This window comes from Rhincodon typus, chromosome 12 (assembly GCF_021869965.1).
Source record: "Rhincodon typus isolate 14 chromosome 12, sRhiTyp1.1, whole genome shotgun sequence".
NCBI classification, from domain to species: Eukaryota; Metazoa; Chordata; class Chondrichthyes; order Orectolobiformes; family Rhincodontidae; genus Rhincodon; species Rhincodon typus.
In genome coordinates, this window is record NC_063343.1 from 47,936,792 (window position 1) to 47,957,937 (window position 21,146).

Here is a 21,146-nt window from a genome sequence, read left to right on the forward strand (position 1 = left end):
CCGAAATGTCAGGTTTTATGCTCTACTGTTGGGGCCTGGCCCTGCTGTGTTCCCCCAGTTCCACACTTTGTTATCTCTGACTCCAGTATCTGAAGTTCTCGCTACAACAGGTCTCTTTTGGTGGGTTGTTCAACTACACAAGAAACAAATGTATGCTAGTACCTTAAGTTCATTAATGAGCGTCATTGGTGGATTGACACCATTTTTCTTTGCAGCATGCTGGAATATTGCTTCAGCTTCTTGTACCCTCCCCTTTGTCAGCAGCCAGCGTGGAGATTCGGGAATAAACCTGGTGTCAAAGTATTTTATTTTAACTGAGCCTCTAAATACTTGAAATAAATACCTTGATATGACATATAGTGCAAAGAGATCTAAAGGACTACAGCTTCGTCTGCATCAACACTTTTTAATAAACATTGCGTGGAAATAAAAATCTGTGGTCAAAATTGTTTCTTTCTGACACAATACACTGGGTTTTCACTCCCTCCGCGTAAATTTGTGTTTACATACCAGCATTCTACTCTTAATTCAGTCAATGGACAATACACATCGCAATAATGAAACATCTATCAAACTGATTTGAAAATAATTTCCTGAGGAAAATGAGCATCACATCTTTGGAAAGGGGGTGGCACGGTGGCTTAGTGGTTAGAACTGTTGCCTCACAGCACCAGGGACCTGGGTTTGATTCCAGCCTTGGTCAACTGTCTGTGCAGAGTTTGCACATTCTCCCTGTGTCTGCATGGGTTTCCTCCAGGTGCTCTGGTTTCCTCCCACAGTCCAAAGATGTGCTGGTTAGGTGGATTAGCCATGGTGTTCAGGCATGTGCAGATTAAGTGGGTTAAAGGGGTATGGGTCTGGGTGGGATGCTCTAAGGGTCAGTGTGGACTTGTTGGGCCAAAGGGCCTGTTTCTACACTGTAGGGATTCTATGAAGGAGATTCACAGGACTATTCTTTTTCAAAAACAAACATAATTGAAACATCATAAAGATTTAGACTCATCTCTTGATGAACTATACATGATCAGAAATTCTAATTGAAATCATCCAAGACATTTTCAGACAGAATGCAACTGTGGCACCCTCTGCAGGAATGTAAACTGGACTTCATAACTCCTTTCTGAATGAATGGTAAAAATAGTAGTCACATTAATATGCCATGTGGCAATATGGACGCCACCCACCTGTTTGGGAAGCGGTGGCGTTCTGTTTTGTATCTCTTCAGGAGGCCTGGTTTGTTTCAAACAGGCACTTACCTCCCATCAGATTAAGCCCTGAATAGGGCAGAATTACCACCTGCATCGACTACCACCAAATCAGAGGCTGGCAGTTTTCTAGTATGGGCATCATCAACAGAGTGGTTGCCATTGCCAGTGCCACACTGGGGACGACAGCAAGATCAGCAGATAGAGCTGAATATGGGTGGGGTAGGGATCATGAGGGTAAGTGGGAGGAAAGGAAAGGCTTTATGAAGTAACGGTAAGGAATGGCTTTATCCAGGGTTCCCCTTCCCCTAATGGAGCAAGGAGACCCCTTAAATTAGGGACTAGCTCCCCCTTTGCCCACTATTAAAGTCAGGAGAGTTAGCTGGGCAGCTTCTCTGCATATGAATTTGTTATCTACCATTATTTAAATGCTAATGGTTATGTGCTGCAGCACATAATTAGCCTTAAGTAATCAGTTAAGCAGCTCAATTAGCTTCTAGGTGGGAATGCTATCCACAAGTCTTCTGCTCAGGACATGAATGGAGGTAGGCAGGAGGGTGGTGAGATTTCTATCCCATGCCCTTCCCACCCAAATACATGGCAAACCATTCCTACGAAGGCATGAGAGACCAAAAAAACAAGTGTCCTGTTTACCTTTTTAACCTCTGCAACACATGCTTTTGTGCCATTGTGTCTAAAATATCTCTCCTTATTCTCTCTACTGAAATGCATCATGCTGCACTTCTCTATGTTAATTCCATCTTCTGCTTTTCTGTCCATTCTGCTGGTCTATGTCCTGTTGCACCTCCATTTTTTTTATCATCAACAAATTTTGAAATTTAACTCTCCAATATGAAAGCCATTTAGGTGGTCCTAGAATCGATCTTTGCAAAATAACAGTGTTTATCAACTTCTAGTATGAAAAAAACTTAACGTGCACCTCCTTCTTCTGAAGTCGACTTTTAAACTAAGTTGACTCTGAGTGTCCAATTCCATGAGCCCAATATTGTTAACCGAACTTTAATCGAACATCATCTTAGAATTTATTTAAGCAAACACTCTTTGCTGTTAGTTCATCAGTAAGTTCAGTTAGGTTAGAAAAGCATGATATGTCTATTATAGATCTGCAATCACTCCCCTTGATGTACTGAAACCTCTCCAAGAGCCTGCTGACTTTTCTTCCATGGTATTGTTTCAAAAGGTTACCCATCACTGATGTTAATCTGACTGACCTATAGCTAATAGGAAGCTCCTCAAACCAATTTTGCATAACAATATTAAATTTGAAAGTTTCTCATACTCTGGCACAGCCCTAGAATCTCAAGAAGATTGGGAAGCTATGTTGAGCCCTTCCAGTAGCTCCACATACTTGCTTTATCAACTTGGAATGAACAGGTCACCTACCCATTGTAGAATCTACTTAATTTTCAAATGTCAATTTCAATCTGGTAAAATTGGGTAATATTATAAACGACTGGATATGCATTCCATTCCATTATCTCCTCTGTGGTAAAGATGAAAATTGCTGCCATTGAATGCTTAGCCTCCCATCAGAGTTAAGGAGAAAAAAACGTAGAAAATAGGAGCAAGAGCAGGTCATTTGACCCTTCACAACTGCTCTGCCATTCAGTGTGACCATGTCTGAGCATCCAATTCAGTAGTCTATTCCTTCTTTTCCTCCATATTCTCTCATTCATTTAGACCCAAGTGCTACATTCAACTCCTTCTTGAAATTTACAGTATTAATTGTAATATTGCTTTAATATACTGTTCACGCTGATAAGCCATGCACACTCCTTTCCAACAAGCACTCGTCCTATTGGATGGAATCATTGACATAAGTTAGAAGCAATAAAAGTCCTCACATTGGTGATTATACAAGTTAAGGGTCCAGTTCCTACTTACCACCACAAAGGAATGTACACCAGGCCACTGAGAGACAAGATGAAAAGCAATATCCGCCAACTTCGTGTGAAATATGCAATCAAAGGCAGGGTCATGTAGCCAATTGCAAAAAAAATGCAAGTTCCCACAGTACCGAATATAACCCGAACTTTTTTCCTCAAAAGTTCTGATCCTGTAAAGTGAGAATAATCAGGTCAAGCACAACATCATTACCTGAATATATATACACACAAAATAGGACCAGATAGAGACCATTCAGCCCCTCAACCATTCAATAAAGTCATAGCTGATTTTTTTGTATTTCAAATTCCACATTTCCAGTTATCTTTTCATTACCTCTTAAGAATCTATTCTCCTCTACCTTAAAAACATTTGATGACCCTATCTACACCACCTTCTGAAGCTGAGAGTTCCAAAAATATGTAACACTTTGTGAGAAAATCAATTCTCCTAATCTCTGTCATAATTTTGAAACAGTGCCCTAGACCAGACTTCACTTACAAGAAGAAACATGGATTCTATGTCCATCTTGTGATGGTCATTCAGTATCTTATACAACTCTCATGTCACCCCTCATTCTTCTAACACCCCACTGGAAATAAGCCCAGCCTGTCCAACTTATCGTTATACAAAAACCCAATCATTAATGTATTGATCTAATAAAGTTCCTTTGAACCTGCCTCCAATGTATTTACATCCTTCCTCAAGCAAAGAGACCCAAACTACACATACAATGCACAATATGGTCTCTCAAATGCCCTGGATAACCAAAACATAACAACTTCACTTTTATGTTCAATTTCAAGAATGCACTCTATTAGATTTAAGTAATGACTTAATGCATAGAAGCATTAAAAAAATGGAAAATAGGAGCAAGAGTAGGACAATTGACCCTTCATGCCTGCTCTGTCATTCAATATGATCATGTCTGATCATTCAATTCAATAGCCTGTTTCTGCTTTTCATCTGTATTCTTTGATTCCTCGGCCCCAAGTGCTATATCCAACTCTTTCTTGAAATTTACAATGGTTTGGCCTTGACTGCTTTCTGTGATTGTGAATTCCACAGGTACACCACTCTCTGGGTGAAAAAGTTTCTTCTCATCTCAGTCCTAAATGATTTACCCCTGCATCTATCCTGTCTGGTCCTGTTAGAATTTTAAAGGTTTCTACGAGATTCCCCCTTAATGTTTTGAACTCCAACAAATATAATCCTAATTGATTCATACATCAGTCCTGCTGTCTTAAGGATCAGTATGGTAAACCTTTGCTGCACCCCTCCTATAGCAAGAACATCCTTTTACAGATAAGGAATCCAAAACTGCATGAAACATTCCGGGTGTGTTCTCACCAAGGCCCTGTATAATTGCAGCAAAACATCCCTGCGCCTGTATTAAGAAATCCTCTCGCTATGAAGGCCAAAATACCATTTGCACCCTTCACTGCCTGCTGCATCGATATTCTTACCTTCAGTGACTGGTGTACCAGGACACCCAAGTCATATTATACATTCCCCTCTCTCAATTTATAGCCATTCAGATAATAATCCAACTTCCTGCTTTTGCTTCAACGTGGATAACCTTATGTTTGTCCACATTAAACTGCATCTGACATGCATTTCTGTTCATTCACTCTGCTTGTCTAAATCACCTTGCAGCATCTCTCCATCCCCCTCACAGCTCACCCTCCCGCCCAGCTTAGTGTTTAACCTCTAGCTCATCAATTCTCAGTTGAATCTGCTTGAGTTGGACACACTTATTGCTGACATGTTTGCCCTACTTGCACTGACATCTAGGAGATCCCATATGCTGCAGGCTTGTCAATTCACCTGTCTTGCCATTCTTAAGATGTGTTTCTTAAATTAACTATTCAAATAATTTATCCAATTTATGTGACCTCACATAAGCAGAACCTCAAGATTTCTTTAGTGAAATTCTTTCTGAGTGTCTTTGATAATCGTGGCATTGTCACTATTGACATGCTTCCTGATAACTGATAATTGCAAGGTTTTTCATCACTATATTACTTACATCCTGCCTTAAGATGCAGGTGAGTTGATCAGGTTTTTGTTCCTATGGTTTCAGTCCCTTCATCCTTGTGTTCTCACAAAATTCCAGCAAGCAAAATAGCCAACTCAGTTTAATCCTACTGCACATTGTTAAACATAACAGACAGAACTGCAATCATCATATGCAACTTAAAATTAAACAGTAACATGTCATTTCAAGCTTTTAAGTCCATTCTACGGTATGTACTAAGCGCTCATGCATATTTGTGTTGCCGAGTTTGAAAAAATCCAGTCAGGTGCTCTGCCATCTACTGTCCCTTTCGGCCAAACTTGTTTCAATGTTTCCTCTTGTCTTAGCTATCAACTCACATCACTTCTGACCTTCTCTTCCATTATTCTGAACCCACAGTCTGTGCAGCTTTGACAATTGTTTATTTTATAATGCCTCTACTCAGTTATCCTATCAAAATTTCATGAATAGCTTTCATTAATAGAGGGATCGAGTTCAAGAGCCGTGAAGTTATGCCCCAGCTATACAAAAGTCTGGTTCGGCCACATCTGGAGTATTGTGTCCAGTTCTGGTCACCTCATTACAGGAAAGATGTGGAGGCATTGGAAAAGGTGCAGAGGAGATTTACCAGGATGTTGCCTGGAATGGAGGGAAGGTCTTACGAGGAAAGGTTGAGAGAGCTAGGGCTTTTCTCTTTAGAACGACGAAGGATGGGAGGTGACTTAATAGAGGTGTACAAAATGATCAGAGGTATAGATAGAGTGGACAGCCAGAGACGTTTTCCCTAGGGTGGAGGTATCTATTACGAGGGGGCATAGTTTTAAAGTGAGTGGAGGTAGATACAGGGGAGATGTTTGAGGTAGGTTCTTTACTCAGAGAGTAGGGGCGTGGAATGCATTGCCGGAGAGGGTAGTGGAGTCGGCCTCATTAGGGGCATTTGAGCGGCTATTAGATAGGCATATGGATGATAGTATAAGGTAGGGGTGGAGGTTAGATAGACCTTAGGATTAGGGTAAAAGTTCGGCACAACATCGTGGGCCAAAGGGCCTGTACTGTGCTGTACTGTTCTATGTTCTATGTTCTAAAATATATGACTTCACATGTCTCTGCATTACAGTTTATGGGCTATGTTTCCATCCATTTCAGCAGCCTATCTGCCTTCTCTTGGAGTCTATAACTGTACTCTTTGAAGTCAATAATAGTAGCAAGTTTTGTGCCATCTACAAATTTTGAAACTGTGCCCTGCTCACTTTAGTCTAGGTCATTCACAGATATCAAGAAAACAATGGCCCTAATAACAGTACGTGGACAACCCCACTGTATACATTTCTCTCATGTTCAAGATGGCGGCAGAGTGGCAGGGCTTTTGTCCAGGGCTCATCCACTCCCGCATGCTTTCTTTCTTTTTGTAATTTCTTTTCACTTTTGCGTTTTTTCTTTCATTTTTTTTCTTTTGTTTTCCTTTTCTTTGGAGTCTTTTGTGACAGGTCAGTTGGCAAAATAGGTGTGGCAGCTACAGCAGGCCATGTGTGGATTGGTGGCACCTCCCAGTGGTTGGAAGTGGCAGTGGACACAACAACAGGGTGTCCTCCTGCCATTTGGGGCTGGTGGCAGCAAAGCTCCTCCAGCGATCAGAGGTGGTGGCAACAGCGGACTTTCCAAGATGGCGGTGCCAGCAAGGCAAAACCTCAGAGGAGGGTGGCCGGAGCAGGATGCTTGGCAAGATGGCATCGGCAGCCTAGCCTGGCAGCAGAGGCAGTATCTCCTGGTTGCAGTAGGTCGAGAGTGGGAACTGCTGGTGGTGGCTGCTGTGTGGTATGGCCAGAGCTGGGACTCCTGTTTGCGGGGCGAGTGTGGGTTCCACATGAGACCTGGTATTGGCAGCGGAAGCGTAGAAGTGGACTGAGCGGCGAAGAGATGGCACCTAAACAGTGGCGACTCCAATGTTGGTGGGTCCTTCACAGGCAGTGGCAAGGTGGTAGAGGGGGAGTGGAAGTGCAGGTGTCATTGGTGAGCCAGCTCAGGGCTCAGGACTCTCTTTCAGTTATATACATAGAATCCCCACAGTACGGAAACAGGCCCTTCAGCCCAACAAGTCCACACTGACCCTCAGAGCAACCCGCCCAGGCCCACCCACCTGATCTACACATTAAGGAAGAGGATACTTCTCAGGTCAGAGCAATTTAGCATGGCCAACCCACCTAGCCTGCACATCTTTGGACTGTGGGAGGAAACCGGAGCACCCAAAGGAAACCCATGCAGACATGGGGAGAATGTGCAAACTCCACACAGACAGTCGCCCAAGGGTGGAATTGAACCCGGGTCCCTGGCGCTGTGAGGCAGCAGTGCTAACTACTGAGCCACCGTGCCATATCTTTTATTCTTTCTAATTGTAAAAACTATTCTCTTTCAGTTATATCTTTTATCCTTTTTATTCTTAAACAATTCAAAATGGCACTGGATTGTGGTGACTGTTGAATGTATTCACTGTATTTTGTTGTGATATTCACTGCAAAATGCAAGTGACAATAAATAAATCATTCATCATCATTCATCCTCCAATCCAAAAAACAGCTATTCAGCACTGTTCTGGTTCCTATCAAGTTTGTGTCCTTGATGCCATTGCACATTGTATTTCTTGGGTTTCAACTTTACTAGCAAGCCCAATATGTGGAACTTTATCAGGCACCTTTTATCCTTAGATCCCCATTCGAATAAAGGCATAGTATTTGCAATTCACCAGTCTCCAGCCACTTCCACCATTTCTAAGAAATGGAAAATTATAGCTAGTATCTGCAAATTTTCACCTTCATTTCCTCAGAATCTTTAGATAGAGTGATAGCATCATAGAAGTATGCATGACTCCCATATATCCCATCTGGCCCTGATGACTTATCAAGTTACACCTGGATTTTCAATTTTTCTTCATCAATTTTTAATCCATTCAGTATCTCAAATAATTGCTCTTCTGCTCTGACCTGAGAAGTATCCTCTTCCTTGATAAAGGCAGGATTAAATATTATTTAGCATCACAGCCTTTCCCATGTCTCTGTATGTGGGTCTCCTGTTTGGGTTCTAATTTGTCCCACACCTTCCCATATCAAACTTTCATTATTTACTCGTTAATATGAGACATTTAGATTTTATTACATGTTAGCTAGTAATCTCTTCTCACATGGTCTCTTTGCTTCAATTATTTTCATTTTCACTGCCACTCTGTGTTTGCTATATTTGTCCTGATTCTTATACGTATTACTAACTTTATATCTATCTTACATCGTATCATGGTATCTCTTCCTTCTGTGTATCATTGGTTGCCCTAAATTCTCTCTTATGGGAATGCACCATGACTGCACCCAAAAAAAATCTCCTCTTTAAGAGTGGACTGTATTCATTTTAAAGTTTTGCCAGTTAATCCTTGATTTCAATTTACCTGGACCTGATGAGTTCTCACCCCAACTGAGATTGATGTTCCTTTAATTTCATATTTTTACTCCTGGTTTTTTTTAAGGTTTCCATAAACAACCTGAACTATATGATATCGTGATCACTGTTTCCTGAATGTTCTCCGATTGGTACTTGATTCACTTGATGCACCTAATTCCACAGAATGCATCCTACCTGTTTAAGCTAGAAACATACAGATCAAGAAAATTCTTCTAAAGACACTTCAGAAACTTTTCCACTCTCTGATTTATACAACATGACTATCCCAGTCTCCACTAGGAAAATGTGCCTTAGGGTAGAACTTGAAGTAACAATGCCTCATTTTGCAGTTTTTACCAATGTATAGCAATCCTGCATTAAATAAATGATGTTGAATTTTCTCTGCGTGCCACTGGACTTAATGACAGACCAAAGAGTTGGAGGAAAAAATGCCTCAGGTGCTTACACTGGTCTTGGCAAGATTTAAAAACACTTCTGCAACTTATAGGATGAGCGTTTGCTTCTAAGAGCTGTTGGCCAATTGAAAGGACTGCAACCTGCCTAGGATTCTAGTAGTAGACCCTGACCTTGTAGCAAGGTAACTAGGGCCATGTATTGAAGGAAAGATGTGCTGGCCTTGGAGGGGTTTCCAGAGGAGGTTTACAAAAATGATCCCGGGGATGAAAGTTTTGTCATGATGAGGACTCTGGGTCTGTACTTAGTGGAGTTTAGAAGGATGAGGGAGGACCTCATTGAAACTTACAGAATACTGAGAGGCCTGGATAGAGTGGATGAGAAGAAAATGTTTCCACTAGTATGAGAGATTAGGACCTGAGAGCACAGATCTAGACTGAAGGGACAAACCTTTAGAACGGAGATGAGGGAGAATTTCTTCAGCCAGACAGAAGTGAATCTGTGGCACTCGAATACCACAGAAGGCTGTGGAAGCCAAGTCACTGATTATATTTAAGACAGAGATATATAGGTTTTCGATTGATAAGGGGATCAAGGGTTAAAGGGAAAAGGCAGGAGAATGGGTTTGAGAAATTTATCAGCTGTGATCGGATAGAGGAGCAGACCTGAGGGGCCGAATGCTCGAATTCTGCTCCTATATATTTTATGGTCTTAAGGTGTTATGGGGCCAGTCCATAATGGGGGGCTTGGGAGGATGTAAGGTCAATGAGGATTGAGGGGAAGTGTTTTACTTAAGGGACTGCCATCACAACTAGGATGTCTCTCCATGCGCCATAAAGGACCTGATTAGGAGGGAAATCTGCACCCACTCAAGAAACCTCAATATTTTTCTTGTATTTTTCTTTTTTTTGTGGTGGAACTGTGACTTGAGGTTAGGGTCAGTTAAATTTGAATAGCTCTGTGTTTTAAAAGAATGAAAACAAATGTGTATGTTTGCTGTTGGGGCCTCATCTGGAATAGTATGGATCCATGGAACACTGTAGACAAATTGGACTGAGGTATTGATTGCTCAGGACTGACAGCCAGTTGGATGTTGCATTGGCCAATCAGGGGAGGAAGGTTTGAGCTATAGGGAGAGGCTGAAAAGGAGTGTCAAAGGCTGAGGGGTGACCTTATAGAGATTCATAATATCATGAGGGGCATGAATGGGGTGCATAGCCAGGGTTTTTTTATCCCACAGTAGGGGAGTCCAAAACTAGAGGGCACAGGTTTAAGGTGAGAGGGGAAATATTTAAAAGAGACCTGAGGGACAACTTTTTAACAAGAGGATGGTGTGTGTTTGGACCAAGTTGCCAGAGGAAGCGGTGGAGGAGGGTGAAATTACAACATTTAAAAAGCATCTGGATGAGTATATAAATAGGAAGGGTTTAGCTGGATATGAACCAAATGCTGGCAAGTGGTACTAGATCACTTTAAAATTTCTGGTCAGTGTGGATGATTGGACTGAAGGATCTGTATCTGTTCTGTATAACTCTATGACTTGGGTTAGTCAGCCAATTGCAGAGAATGTTGATTAAAAAAAGCAAAAGAGGTAGAGAACCGATCTGACTGGTTCTGACAAGTACAGACTGGTTGCTGAAACTTCCAGAGAGTGCGGATGTGTTTTACTCTTTCTATTTTTATATCCAGGTACTGGATTGTTGAATGTTCTGAGAAAAGAAAATCCCAGTTTGCAAGAAAGAACTAAATATTTTTTGAAGTTCACTGAATTGGTGACAAAGGTAAATAAACATTTTTACTATCTGTGAACAACTCATTATCCAAGGATTTCATGAATGTTTGGCAGCCATCATCTGATACTGTTTAATTAAACTGGTAAATTACAGTTCTTTTATTCTTTTTAAATTTATCCCTTAACTATGTCTGCCTGCCTGTGAGTGAATAGTGTTTATAGTCAAAGAAGAGTGTTAAAATCCTAAATATTAATCAGCTTTCTTTGTACTTTGTCTTAGTCCTGCTAAAGTGGCAGATCAATAATACATCATTAATTTTTGTTTACATTACAAAAATTGGTATCCAAGATCTCTAATTCATAAAGTCTAGTTATGAGCAATTAGATAATTGTGAGGGTCATGGAATATTTTAATTTAACTGTGTTGAGAATGCAGTGATAATAGGATTCATTCATTTTTCCTTTCCTTTCCCTCTGTTGTAACACTACCAAGGTTCCAGCAGAGGTAGAAAGGTGCCCTTAATTGACTACTTAAGACTGAATTCAAATTTCAGAATATTCTACCAGTCTTCTGGGTCAATGTCTGGAAAATGGTGCCATAACAGGAGTGGCAGAATCAACAAAGATTTTGAGGAAAGGACGAATAAAAGTACTGAGGGTAGGTATTTACCAAGAACAAATGCAGTCACATAGTTTGAAATCTGTCCAAAGCCCACAAGGAAATTCAGCAGGCAAAATATTTCCCAGTTTGGAGAGAGCAGTTGAACTAGGCTAAATCCAGTCTGTGTAGCCATAGTTCCAAACAGAACTATCTTTCTCCCAAACCTGCAAAGCAGAAGCAAATAAAGGTCATCTGGTTAATCATATGCTGAAACATTTCTACATGTATATAGACAGAAGTCACATGACACCGGGTTATAGTCCAACAGGTTTATTTGAAATCACAAGCTTTCAGAGTACTTCTCCTTTGTCACCTGAAAAAAGAGCAGCGCTAGGAAAGCTTGTGATTTCAAATAAACCTGTTGGACTATAACCTGGTGTCATGTGACTTCTGACTGTCCACCCCAGTCCAACACTGGCACCTCCACATCATACATATACACATGCACTCCATTGGTATCTATAATTATCTCAATTACATAGAAGTCATACAAATAAACATGAACTTCTCTACTTATGTGTAGATTTACCCTAAAAATAGGATTAAAAACCTATCAGAGACAGTAGGAACTGCTGATGCTGGAGAATCTGAGACAATAAGGTGTAAAGCTGGATGAACACAGCAGGCCAAGCAGCATCAGAGGAGCAGGAAAGCTGATGTTTCGGGCCTAGACCCTTCTTCAGAAATGGGGGAGGGGAAGGGGGTTCTGAAATAAATAGGGAGAGAGGGGGAGGCGGATGGAAAATGGATAAAGGAGCAGATAGGTGGAGAGGAGACGGACAGGTCAAGGAGGCGGGGATGGAGCCAGTAAAAGTGAGTGTAGGTGGGGAGTTAGGGTGGGGGTTGGTCAGTCCAGGGAGGACGGACAAGTCAAGGAGGTGGGATGAGGCTGGTAGGTGGGGATGGATGTTGGGGTGGGAGAAAGGACGGACAGGTTAGAGAGGCGGGGACAGCTGGGCTGGTTTTGGGGAGATTTTGAAGCTTGTGAAGTCCACATTGATACCATTGGGCTGCAGGGTTCCCAAGCGAAATATGAGGTGCTGTTCCTGCAACCTTCGGGTGGCATCATTGTGGCACTAGAGGAGACCCAGGATAGACATGTCGTCCAAGGAGTGGGAGGGGGAGTTGAAGTGGCTCGTGACTGGGAGGTGCAGTAGTTTGTCACGAACCGAGCGTAGGTGTTCCACAAAGCGGTCTCCAAGCCTCTGCTTGGTTTCTCCAATGTCGAGGAGACCACTTTGGGAACAGTGGATACAGTATACCACATTAGCAGATGATTGGTGTACATCTGTTTGATGTGGAAGGTTTTCTTGGGGCCTGGGATGGGGGTGAGGGGGGCAGTGTAGGGGCAGGTGTAGCACTTCCTGTGGTTGCAGGGAAAAGTGCTGGGTGTGGTGGGGCTGGTGGGGAGTGTGGAGCGGACAAGAGAGTCACGGAGAGAGTGGTCCCTCTGGAATGCAGATAAGGGTGGGGAGGGAAAAATGTCTTTGGTGGTGGGATCAGATTACAGATGGCGGAAGTGCCGGAGGATGATGTGTTGGATCCGGAGGTTAGTGGGGTGGTACGTGAGAATGAGGGGGATTCCGTTTTGGTTGTTATTGCGGGGAGGGGGTGTGAGGGATGAGTTGCAGGAAACGCGAGAGACCCGGTTGAGGGCGTTTTCGACAACTGTGGAGGGGAAGTTGCGCTCCTTGAAAAATGAGGACATCTGAGATGTCCGGGAGTGGAATGCCTCATCTTGGGAGCAGATGCAGTGGAGGCGAAGGAATTGGGAATAGGGGATGGCATTTTTGCAGCAAGGTGGGTGGGAGAAGGTGTATTCTAGGTAACTGTGGAATTCGGTAGGCTTGAAATGGATATCGGTTGCCAGAGATGGAAACAGAGAGGTCCAGGAAAGAGAGAGAGGTATCAGAGATGGTCCAGGTGGACTTCAGCTCGGGGTGGAAGGTGTTGGTGAAGTGGATGAACTGTTCGAGCTCCTCGTGGGAGCACGAGGCGGCGCCAATACAGTCATTGATGTAACGGAGGAAGAGGTGGGGGATAGGGCCAGTGTAGATTTGGAAGATGGATTGTTCCATGTATCCTACAAAGAGGTAGGCATAACCTGGGCCCATGCGGGTACCCATGGCCACCCCCTTTGTCTGTAGGAAATGGGAGGAATTGAAGGAGAAGTTGTTAAGGGTGAGGACGAGTTCAGCTAAGCGGATAAGGGTGTCAGTGGACGGGGACTGGTCGGGCCTGCGGGACAGGAAGAAGTGGAGGGCCTTTAGGTCATCTGCATGGGGAATGCAAGTGTATAGGGACTGGACGTCCATGGTAAAGATGAGGTGTTGTGGACTAGGGAATCGGAAGTTTTGGAGGAGTTGGAGGGCGTGGGTGGTGTCACGGACGTAGGTGGGGAGTTCCTGGACCAAGGGGGAGAAAATGGAGTCGAGATAATTGCAGATAAGTTCAGTGGGGCAGGAGCAGGTGGAGACAATAGGTCGACCAGGGCAGTTGGGTTTGTGGATTTTGGGAAGGAGATAGAAACGGGCGGTGCGGGGTTTGGGAACGATGAGGTTGGAGGCTGAGGGTGGGAGGTCACCTGAAGTGATGAGGTTGTGGATGTTTTGGGAGCTGATGTTTTGGTGGTCGGGGTTGGGGTCATGATCAAGGGGACGGTAGGAGGAGGTGTTGGAGAGTTGGCATCTGGCCTCGGCGATGTAGAGGTCAGTGCACCATACTACAACTGCAATAATACAATTACATACTACAATAGTACAACATACTACAACCTATGATCTTTTTGTCATATGCCTATTGAAACCTTGGTAAGGATTTGCCACAAGCAGTAAAAATTTATGACCTAGACATAACAGAACTCAGTCTTATATTTGGAGTTTTGAAATGACCTGTTGCTCACAAAAAAACTGCTATCAGTAGTTGAGGGAATAAGTTGGGAGGTGGAGTCAGGAGTTCCCAAATCTATTTCACTGAAATAGATCACGTGTAGGGTACATGCTAAAATATTTGGAGAGGTTTTGTATACCTACCGGGCAAAGAGCAGAGCTGAGGCTAGCTTTTTAGCGAGGATGGTGAGGTACAATTCTGGCTTGTTTTCTGAAGGAAAAGGTTTCAAGTTTTACTTTTAAATTTTATGCAACCCCGCCACCCCCCCTCCCCCCACCTCCCCTCTCCCCCGCCTCCACCAACCCCTTATAAAGACGACCATAGCAAGCTCTGGAAGATATTTACTTGGATAGCATCCTGCACCCCTCTCTAGCCTACTACTTCTTTTATATTTTTTCCATGCACATAAAATGACAGACTTGTAGGTAGTGTATTCCAGACCCTAACTACACGCTGAGTGACATCGCATTTGCTACTTTGGTGAATTGCTTTGAACCTGTGCCGACTCATTCCCAACTTTTTGAGTGGGAACAGTTTCTCCTCATCTACTCTGTCCAATTATCAAATCTACACTTAGCTGTCTCCTGTCTGAGAAAAAGAGTCGCCATTTCCCCAATCTGTCTTCATTACTGAAGTTTCTTATCTCTGGAAGCATTCTCATGAGCCACTTTTGCACTGTCTCCACTCTTTTCCTTTGTGTAGCACCCAGGATAATGTTCCAGCTGAGGTCTACCTGGCATCTTTTCCAAGCTGAACAGAATCTCCTTGCTCTTATTTTCTATACCCAATTTGGCCACCGTGCATAACAATTGAGCTCAAGAGGCATTTTGAAAAATTATATATTTGGAACATGGCCATTAGCCAGACAAAATGTTGTTACCTATCTGTAGATATCCCAAATAACAATTTGATACAACTAACTGGTTTATTAAAACACTTCAGAAGAAAATTGAGTCAATGACATTGGTATGAGACTGGAAATGTATGTAAAAGCTATTCCTATCAATTATAGCGATTTCCTTCCCTAAAAGACCTCACTGAACTTGTTAGATTTTAATGATAATCAAGGTTTCACTAATATTAGCTGTTTATTTCCATTTATTTTAACAACTATTAATTCCTTGTGCCAGGGTTTGAGTTCGTGATCTACTTAACTATCAGAAAAAGTCTCTGGTGTCCTAGTTCAATAATATAACCACCACATCATTCTTCAATTCCAGTGTGTCTGCCATTGCTTTAATAATGAAGGACTTGCATTTTCTACATGAATTTCAGTGACAGAGGCACTGAAGCAAATGCAATTCTGTTCAAAGTCAAGTGGTGTCATTTCTGAAGCTTCTGTCCTTCTTTCCCAGGTTTCTCTCTTTTAATTGCTCCAATCAGGTTGGTCCCATGTGATTGTATTGAAACAGCTCTTATCAGAGTTATACATGTATTCTGTGTTACAGAGACAAAGATGAACTGTCCCTTCTCTTCTTTCAACACCTGACTGCAGCATTTGATAAGGCTGATCACATGATCTTCCTCCAATGCTTTTCCACCACCATGCAGCTAGGTGGGGTTGCACATGTTTATCTCATCTTAGCCAGAGAGTAAATTGCCTTCCTGCTCCTGCATGCTTACCCCAGATGATCCCCAACGAACTAGCCATGGCCTTCCTATATCTCCACTACATGCTGCCCCTCAACAATAGAGCACAGTGTCAGTTTTCATAGGTCTGTCTCTTCTATCCATGATTTCTACATCATTGAACAGCTCATCTAACTTTCAGAGCTGAATGAACAAAAGATTCTTCCAATTAAATATTGGAAAAACCAAAACCAATGAATTTGGATCTTGTTACAAACTCTGCTCTCCAGTTACTAACTTCCATCCTCTGCATTGCAAATAACTGAGACCATGGTATCATATTTGCTCATGAGATGAGCCATGTTTCCACATGATTATTAAGACCATCTACTTCAGATTCATAACATTTCCTAATTCTGCCTTGCCTAACCTAATCTATTGATGAATGCATGCTTAATATCTTTGTACATTAAGTCTTGACGATTTCAAAGAACATCGGTCTAGCCTCCCACATTCTACGATACTAAAACTTATGATCATTGAAAATCACACCCCATTGTCCAACTCCTACCAAACTCCATTAATCCATCACCCTTTTGCCACTAACATACACTGGTTCCCGTTTAAGCTCTGCCTCAACTTTAATCTTGTTTTCGAACCCCTCAATGGCTTTGCCCTGTCTCTATCTCTGTTGGTACGTCCTGCTGCACAACAGTCTGAGAACTTCTAAAAAATGATTCATGAGCTGTGTGCATCAGTGTGAAGGCAATGAGATGGACATGGTAGCTAAATCTGCTGATAACACAAAGATAGGGAGGAAAGTAAATTGTGAACAGGAGATAAGAATGATATGAAAGTGGCATGGATAGATCAAGTCAGTGGCAAAAGATCTGACAAATGTAGTATAATGTGGGGAAATAAGTAGAAATATTCATCTTTTGACAGGAAGAATAACAAAGAAGCATTTAAATGGTGAGATAACAAGGTGTAGAGCTGGATGAACACAGCAGGCCAAGCAGCATCATAGGAGCAGGAAGGCTGATGTTTCGGGCCTAGACCCTTCATCTCCTGCTTTTTTATTCTTCGTAGGATCCACAACCTGAACTCACAATTCTACTCAGCTTTATTGGACACTAAAAACCGTAAGTACAGTAAACTTACTGATGCCTGCCACCCAAAACAGGCTTCCACCACCCCCCAAATCCCCAACCCTACCCAGGACCTTCCTCACAATGTGCCCGCCGCCATTGGCCATGAGACCACTGTTCGAGAGCCCACAGATGACATCACATCTGCCACCGCCGGGTACCCCACTTCCGGGACAGCAAACGCCATTGCTGCTGATGCCACCGCCTCCATTTCTGAGACCACCACCGCAGACACTGAAGACGCACCTACCGTCACCGCTGCTGCCGCCGCCTACCCAACTCACCCACCGCCGATGCTACTCCGCCCACCGCCGACGCTACTCCGCCCACCGCAGACGCCGACGCAACTCCGCCTACAGCTGACGCCGACGTCGCTCCGCCCACAGCCTCCACAGCCAGCAGCTCCACAGGAGACAGCAACACCCAGCCCTGCCGAGTCTTCACCATCCCCCCAGACCTCCCCCTTACTGAGGACGAATGGACAGTCCTCAGTAAAGGGCTCACCTTTGTCACCCTCCACCCACACATCAACGAATACCGATCACGTTTGGACATTGAGCAGTTTTTCCGCCGCCTCCGCCTCCGCCTCCACGCTTACTTCTTCAACCGTGAACCTAACCCTCCCTCTACTGACCCCTTCTCCCGCCTCCAACACACCCTCTCCTCCTGGACACCACCCCAAGGGCTCCTACCCTCCCTCGACCTCTTCATCTCCAACTGCCGTCGAGACATCAATCGCCTCAACCTCTCCACCCCTCTCACTGACTCCAACCTCTTCCCTGCAGAACATGCAGCCCTCCGCTCCAATCCCAACCTCACCATAAAACCCGCGGATAAGGGAGGCGCAGTTGTTGACCTCTACATCGCCGAGGCCGGACGCCAACTCTCCGACACCTCCTCCTACCGCACCCTTGATCATGACCCCACCCCCAAGCACCAAACCATCATCTCCCAAAACATCCACAACCTCATCACCTCAGGTGACCTCCCACCCACGGCCTCCAACCTCATCGTTCCCCAACCCCGCACCGCCCGCTTCTATCTCCTTCCCAAAATCCACAAACCTGACTGCCCTGGTCGACCCATTGTCTCTGCCTGCTCCTGCCCCACCGAACTTACCTCCATCTATCTGGACTCCATTTTCTCCCCCTTGGTCCAGGAACTCCCTACCTACATCCGTGACACCATCCACGCCCTCCACCTCCTCCAGAACTTCCAATTCCCCTGTCCCCAACACCTCATCTTTACCATGGACGTCCAGTCCCTATACACCTGCATTCCCCATACAGATGGCCTAAAGGCCCTCTGCTTCTTCCTGTCCCGCAGGCCTGACCAGTCTCCCTCCACTGACACCCTTATCCGCTTAGCCGAACTCGTCCTCACCCTCAGAAACTTCTCTTTCAATTCCTCCCACTTCCTACAGACAAAGGGGGTGGCCATGGGTACCCGCATGGGCCCAAGCTTTGCCTGCCTCTTTGTAGGTTACATGGAACAATCCCTCTTCCGTACCTCCACTGGCCCTAAACCCCACCTCTTCCTCTGTTACATTGCATTTCTGATGAAGGGTCTAGGCCCGAAACGTCAGCCTTCCTGCTCCTATGATGCTGCTTGGCCTGCTGTGTTCATCCAGCTCTACACCTTGTTATCTCAGATTCTCCAGCATCTGCAGTTCCTACTATCTTTAAATGGTGAGAGATTGCAGAGCTTTAGGGCTGAAGAGTAATCTGGGTCTTTTAGTGCCTATAACACAAAAGGTTACCATACAGGTGCAGCAATTAATAAGAAAGCTAACAGAATGTCACTGTTTGCTGTAAGTGAAGTTGATTATAAAAGTAGGTAGGGTTATGCTCCAGTTGTCAAGCATATTTGTGGGACCATATCTTGATTATGGGGTATGGAGTTGTTTCCTTGTAGGCTAGATTTCACTCCACTAGTATTTAGAAATGTAAGAGAAATTTTGAGTCCAGCATCTAAAATGTTGAAGGCCTTGCCAGGATGGATGGGAAAAGGATGCTTCTCTTTGCGGGTGAATCTAGGATTAGGGGTCACTGCTTAAAAATAAGGGGTCACAAATTTAATGACAAAAACAAGGAGATTTTTTTTCTCACGGTGGGTGCCATGTGGTTTTGGAACTGCCTTTCTGAAAGGTGGTGAAAGCAGAATGTTTGAATGTTTTTTAAGGCAGAGGTGGATAGATTCTTGGTATGCAAAGTATAATGTGTTAGCAATGGTCGACGGGATTATGGAGTTATCAGCTCAACCATTATCTTATTCAATGGCAAATCAGGCTCAAGGAGCCAAATAACTAATCCTTCTCATAACTTTTAAGCTCATATGTTCACATGTTGCTTATCCCTAATTATTCTTCAGAAGGTGGTGGTGAGCCACCTTATTGTACTACTGCAGTCCATCTTCTCTCAAGATACTCGCAGGAGGAGTTCTAGGTTTTTAATGCTGTGACAGTGAAGGAATGGTATTATGGTTCAGAATGGTGTGTGCTTTGGAATTGGTGTTCCTTTGGTGTGCTGCCTGTCTTTCTAGGTGATGTAAGCTTTGGGATATGGCCACTAACAACTTCCACCCTACACTCTAATTCACTTGGTCTATCTCAGACACCTCCCTCCCTTTTCCTGACTTCTCCGGTTCCATTTCTCGCAACAGTTTACGGACTGACATCTACTATAAACCCACAGGCTCCCATAGCTACCTAGATGACACCTCCTCCCACCCTGTATCCTGCAAACACTCCATCCCATTTTCCCAATTCCTCCATCTCCATCGCATCTGCGCTGGTGAGGAGACGTTCCAATCCCAAGCATCCCAGATGTCTGCCTTTTTCAAACAATGTTCTTTTCCCCCCTCTGTCATCCAGACAGCCCTCCACTGTGCCTCCTCCATTCCCCGCTCCACAGCTTTTAACCCTCCCTTCCAAGCATAATAAAGATAGCATTCCCCCATGTCCTCACTTTCCACCCTATCAGCCTCAGCATCTAACATATCATCCTCAAACACTTCTGCTAACTCCAATTAGACCCCACCATTCGGAACATTTTCCATTCCCCGTCCCCCTCTGCTTTCCACAAGGACCATTCCCTTCGCCACTCCTTAGTTCGTGCCACACTCCCCACCAACCACTCCAACCTGCCTGATACCTTCCCTTGTAACTGTAAAAGATGCAACACCTGCCCACACACCACTTCCCTCACCTCCATCCAGGGCCTGAAACAGTCCTTCCAGGTGAGACAGAGTTTCACCTGCATCTCCTCCAACCTAGTCTATTGCCTCCGGTGCTCCCAATGTGGTCTTCCATACGGCGGTGAGACCAAATGTAGACAAGGTGACTGTTTTGCTGAACATCTCCACCTGGCCCGTAATGGCCATCCTAACCTCCCGGTCACCGCCTATTTCAACTCCGTGCCCCAATCCCCTTCCAACGTGTCTGTCCTCGGCCTCCTCCAGTGTCGCAGCGACCTGGAACACAAATCTGAAGAACAACACCTTATCTTCTGCCTGGGCACCCTACAGCCTGGAGGACTCAACATTGAGTTCTCCAATTTCAAATAACTTTCCCACCCATCACCTGGCTGCCCTTCCACCCCACGTCCTTCCTTCCATTCCACCTTCTGACCCTCCCTTCCAGCCACCAACCAGATTTAACCCTCCCATCGACCAACCAGATTGTACCTACCATCAGTGTCCACCTACCACCACCATTCCGCTACCACCCCTCCCCCCATCCCTCTTTATCTGCAGCTCCCCCTACCCCCCATCCAGTCCTAACGAAGAGTAATACCCAAAACGCTGACTGCTCCTTTCCTCCAGATGCTGCCTGCCTTGGTGCTTATTTCAAACCTCCTGTTTGTCTACCTGTCATTGAAGATACTTGTTGACTTGATGATTCAGGATTTAGTGAAAACCAGAGATAGGTTACACACCACAGAATTCCAGGCCTCTGACATTTTTTAAATTCATTCTCTAATGAGAATAATGCTCTTCATACGGTACTGTAGCCACATTATTTTAAAATTTATTTATTATGTCAAGTTTAGTCTTATGGTCAATGATAACACCTAGTTTGTTAGTAATCTGGGATTTAGCAAAGATATCAATGCCTAGAGGTAATTGTTAGTTCTCTGTTATTGGAGATGGTTATTGTCTGACATATGTGTGGCACAATTGT

General features: G+C 44.0%; 1 protein-coding gene across 1 annotated transcript in view; it reads right to left on the bottom strand.

Moving 5' to 3' along the window:
• LOC109932290 (solute carrier family 22 member 5-like) overlaps nucleotides 1–20,188 on the bottom strand; it is a 47,659-nt gene extending 27,471 nt beyond the window's left edge. The window contains exons 1-5 of the mRNA XM_048603629.1: nucleotides 20,173–20,188; nucleotides 14,393–14,459; nucleotides 11,370–11,524; nucleotides 3,111–3,282; nucleotides 163–289 (exon numbers count right to left, since the gene is read on the bottom strand). Coding sequence (XP_048459586.1) covers nucleotides 163–289; nucleotides 3,111–3,282; nucleotides 11,370–11,493 — 423 coding nt within the window. The 5' untranslated portion in view covers nucleotides 11,494–11,524; nucleotides 14,393–14,459; nucleotides 20,173–20,188. The remainder of the gene's footprint in view (nucleotides 1–162; nucleotides 290–3,110; nucleotides 3,283–11,369; nucleotides 11,525–14,392; nucleotides 14,460–20,172) is intronic.
• Nucleotides 20,189–21,146: the final 958 nt, after the last annotated feature.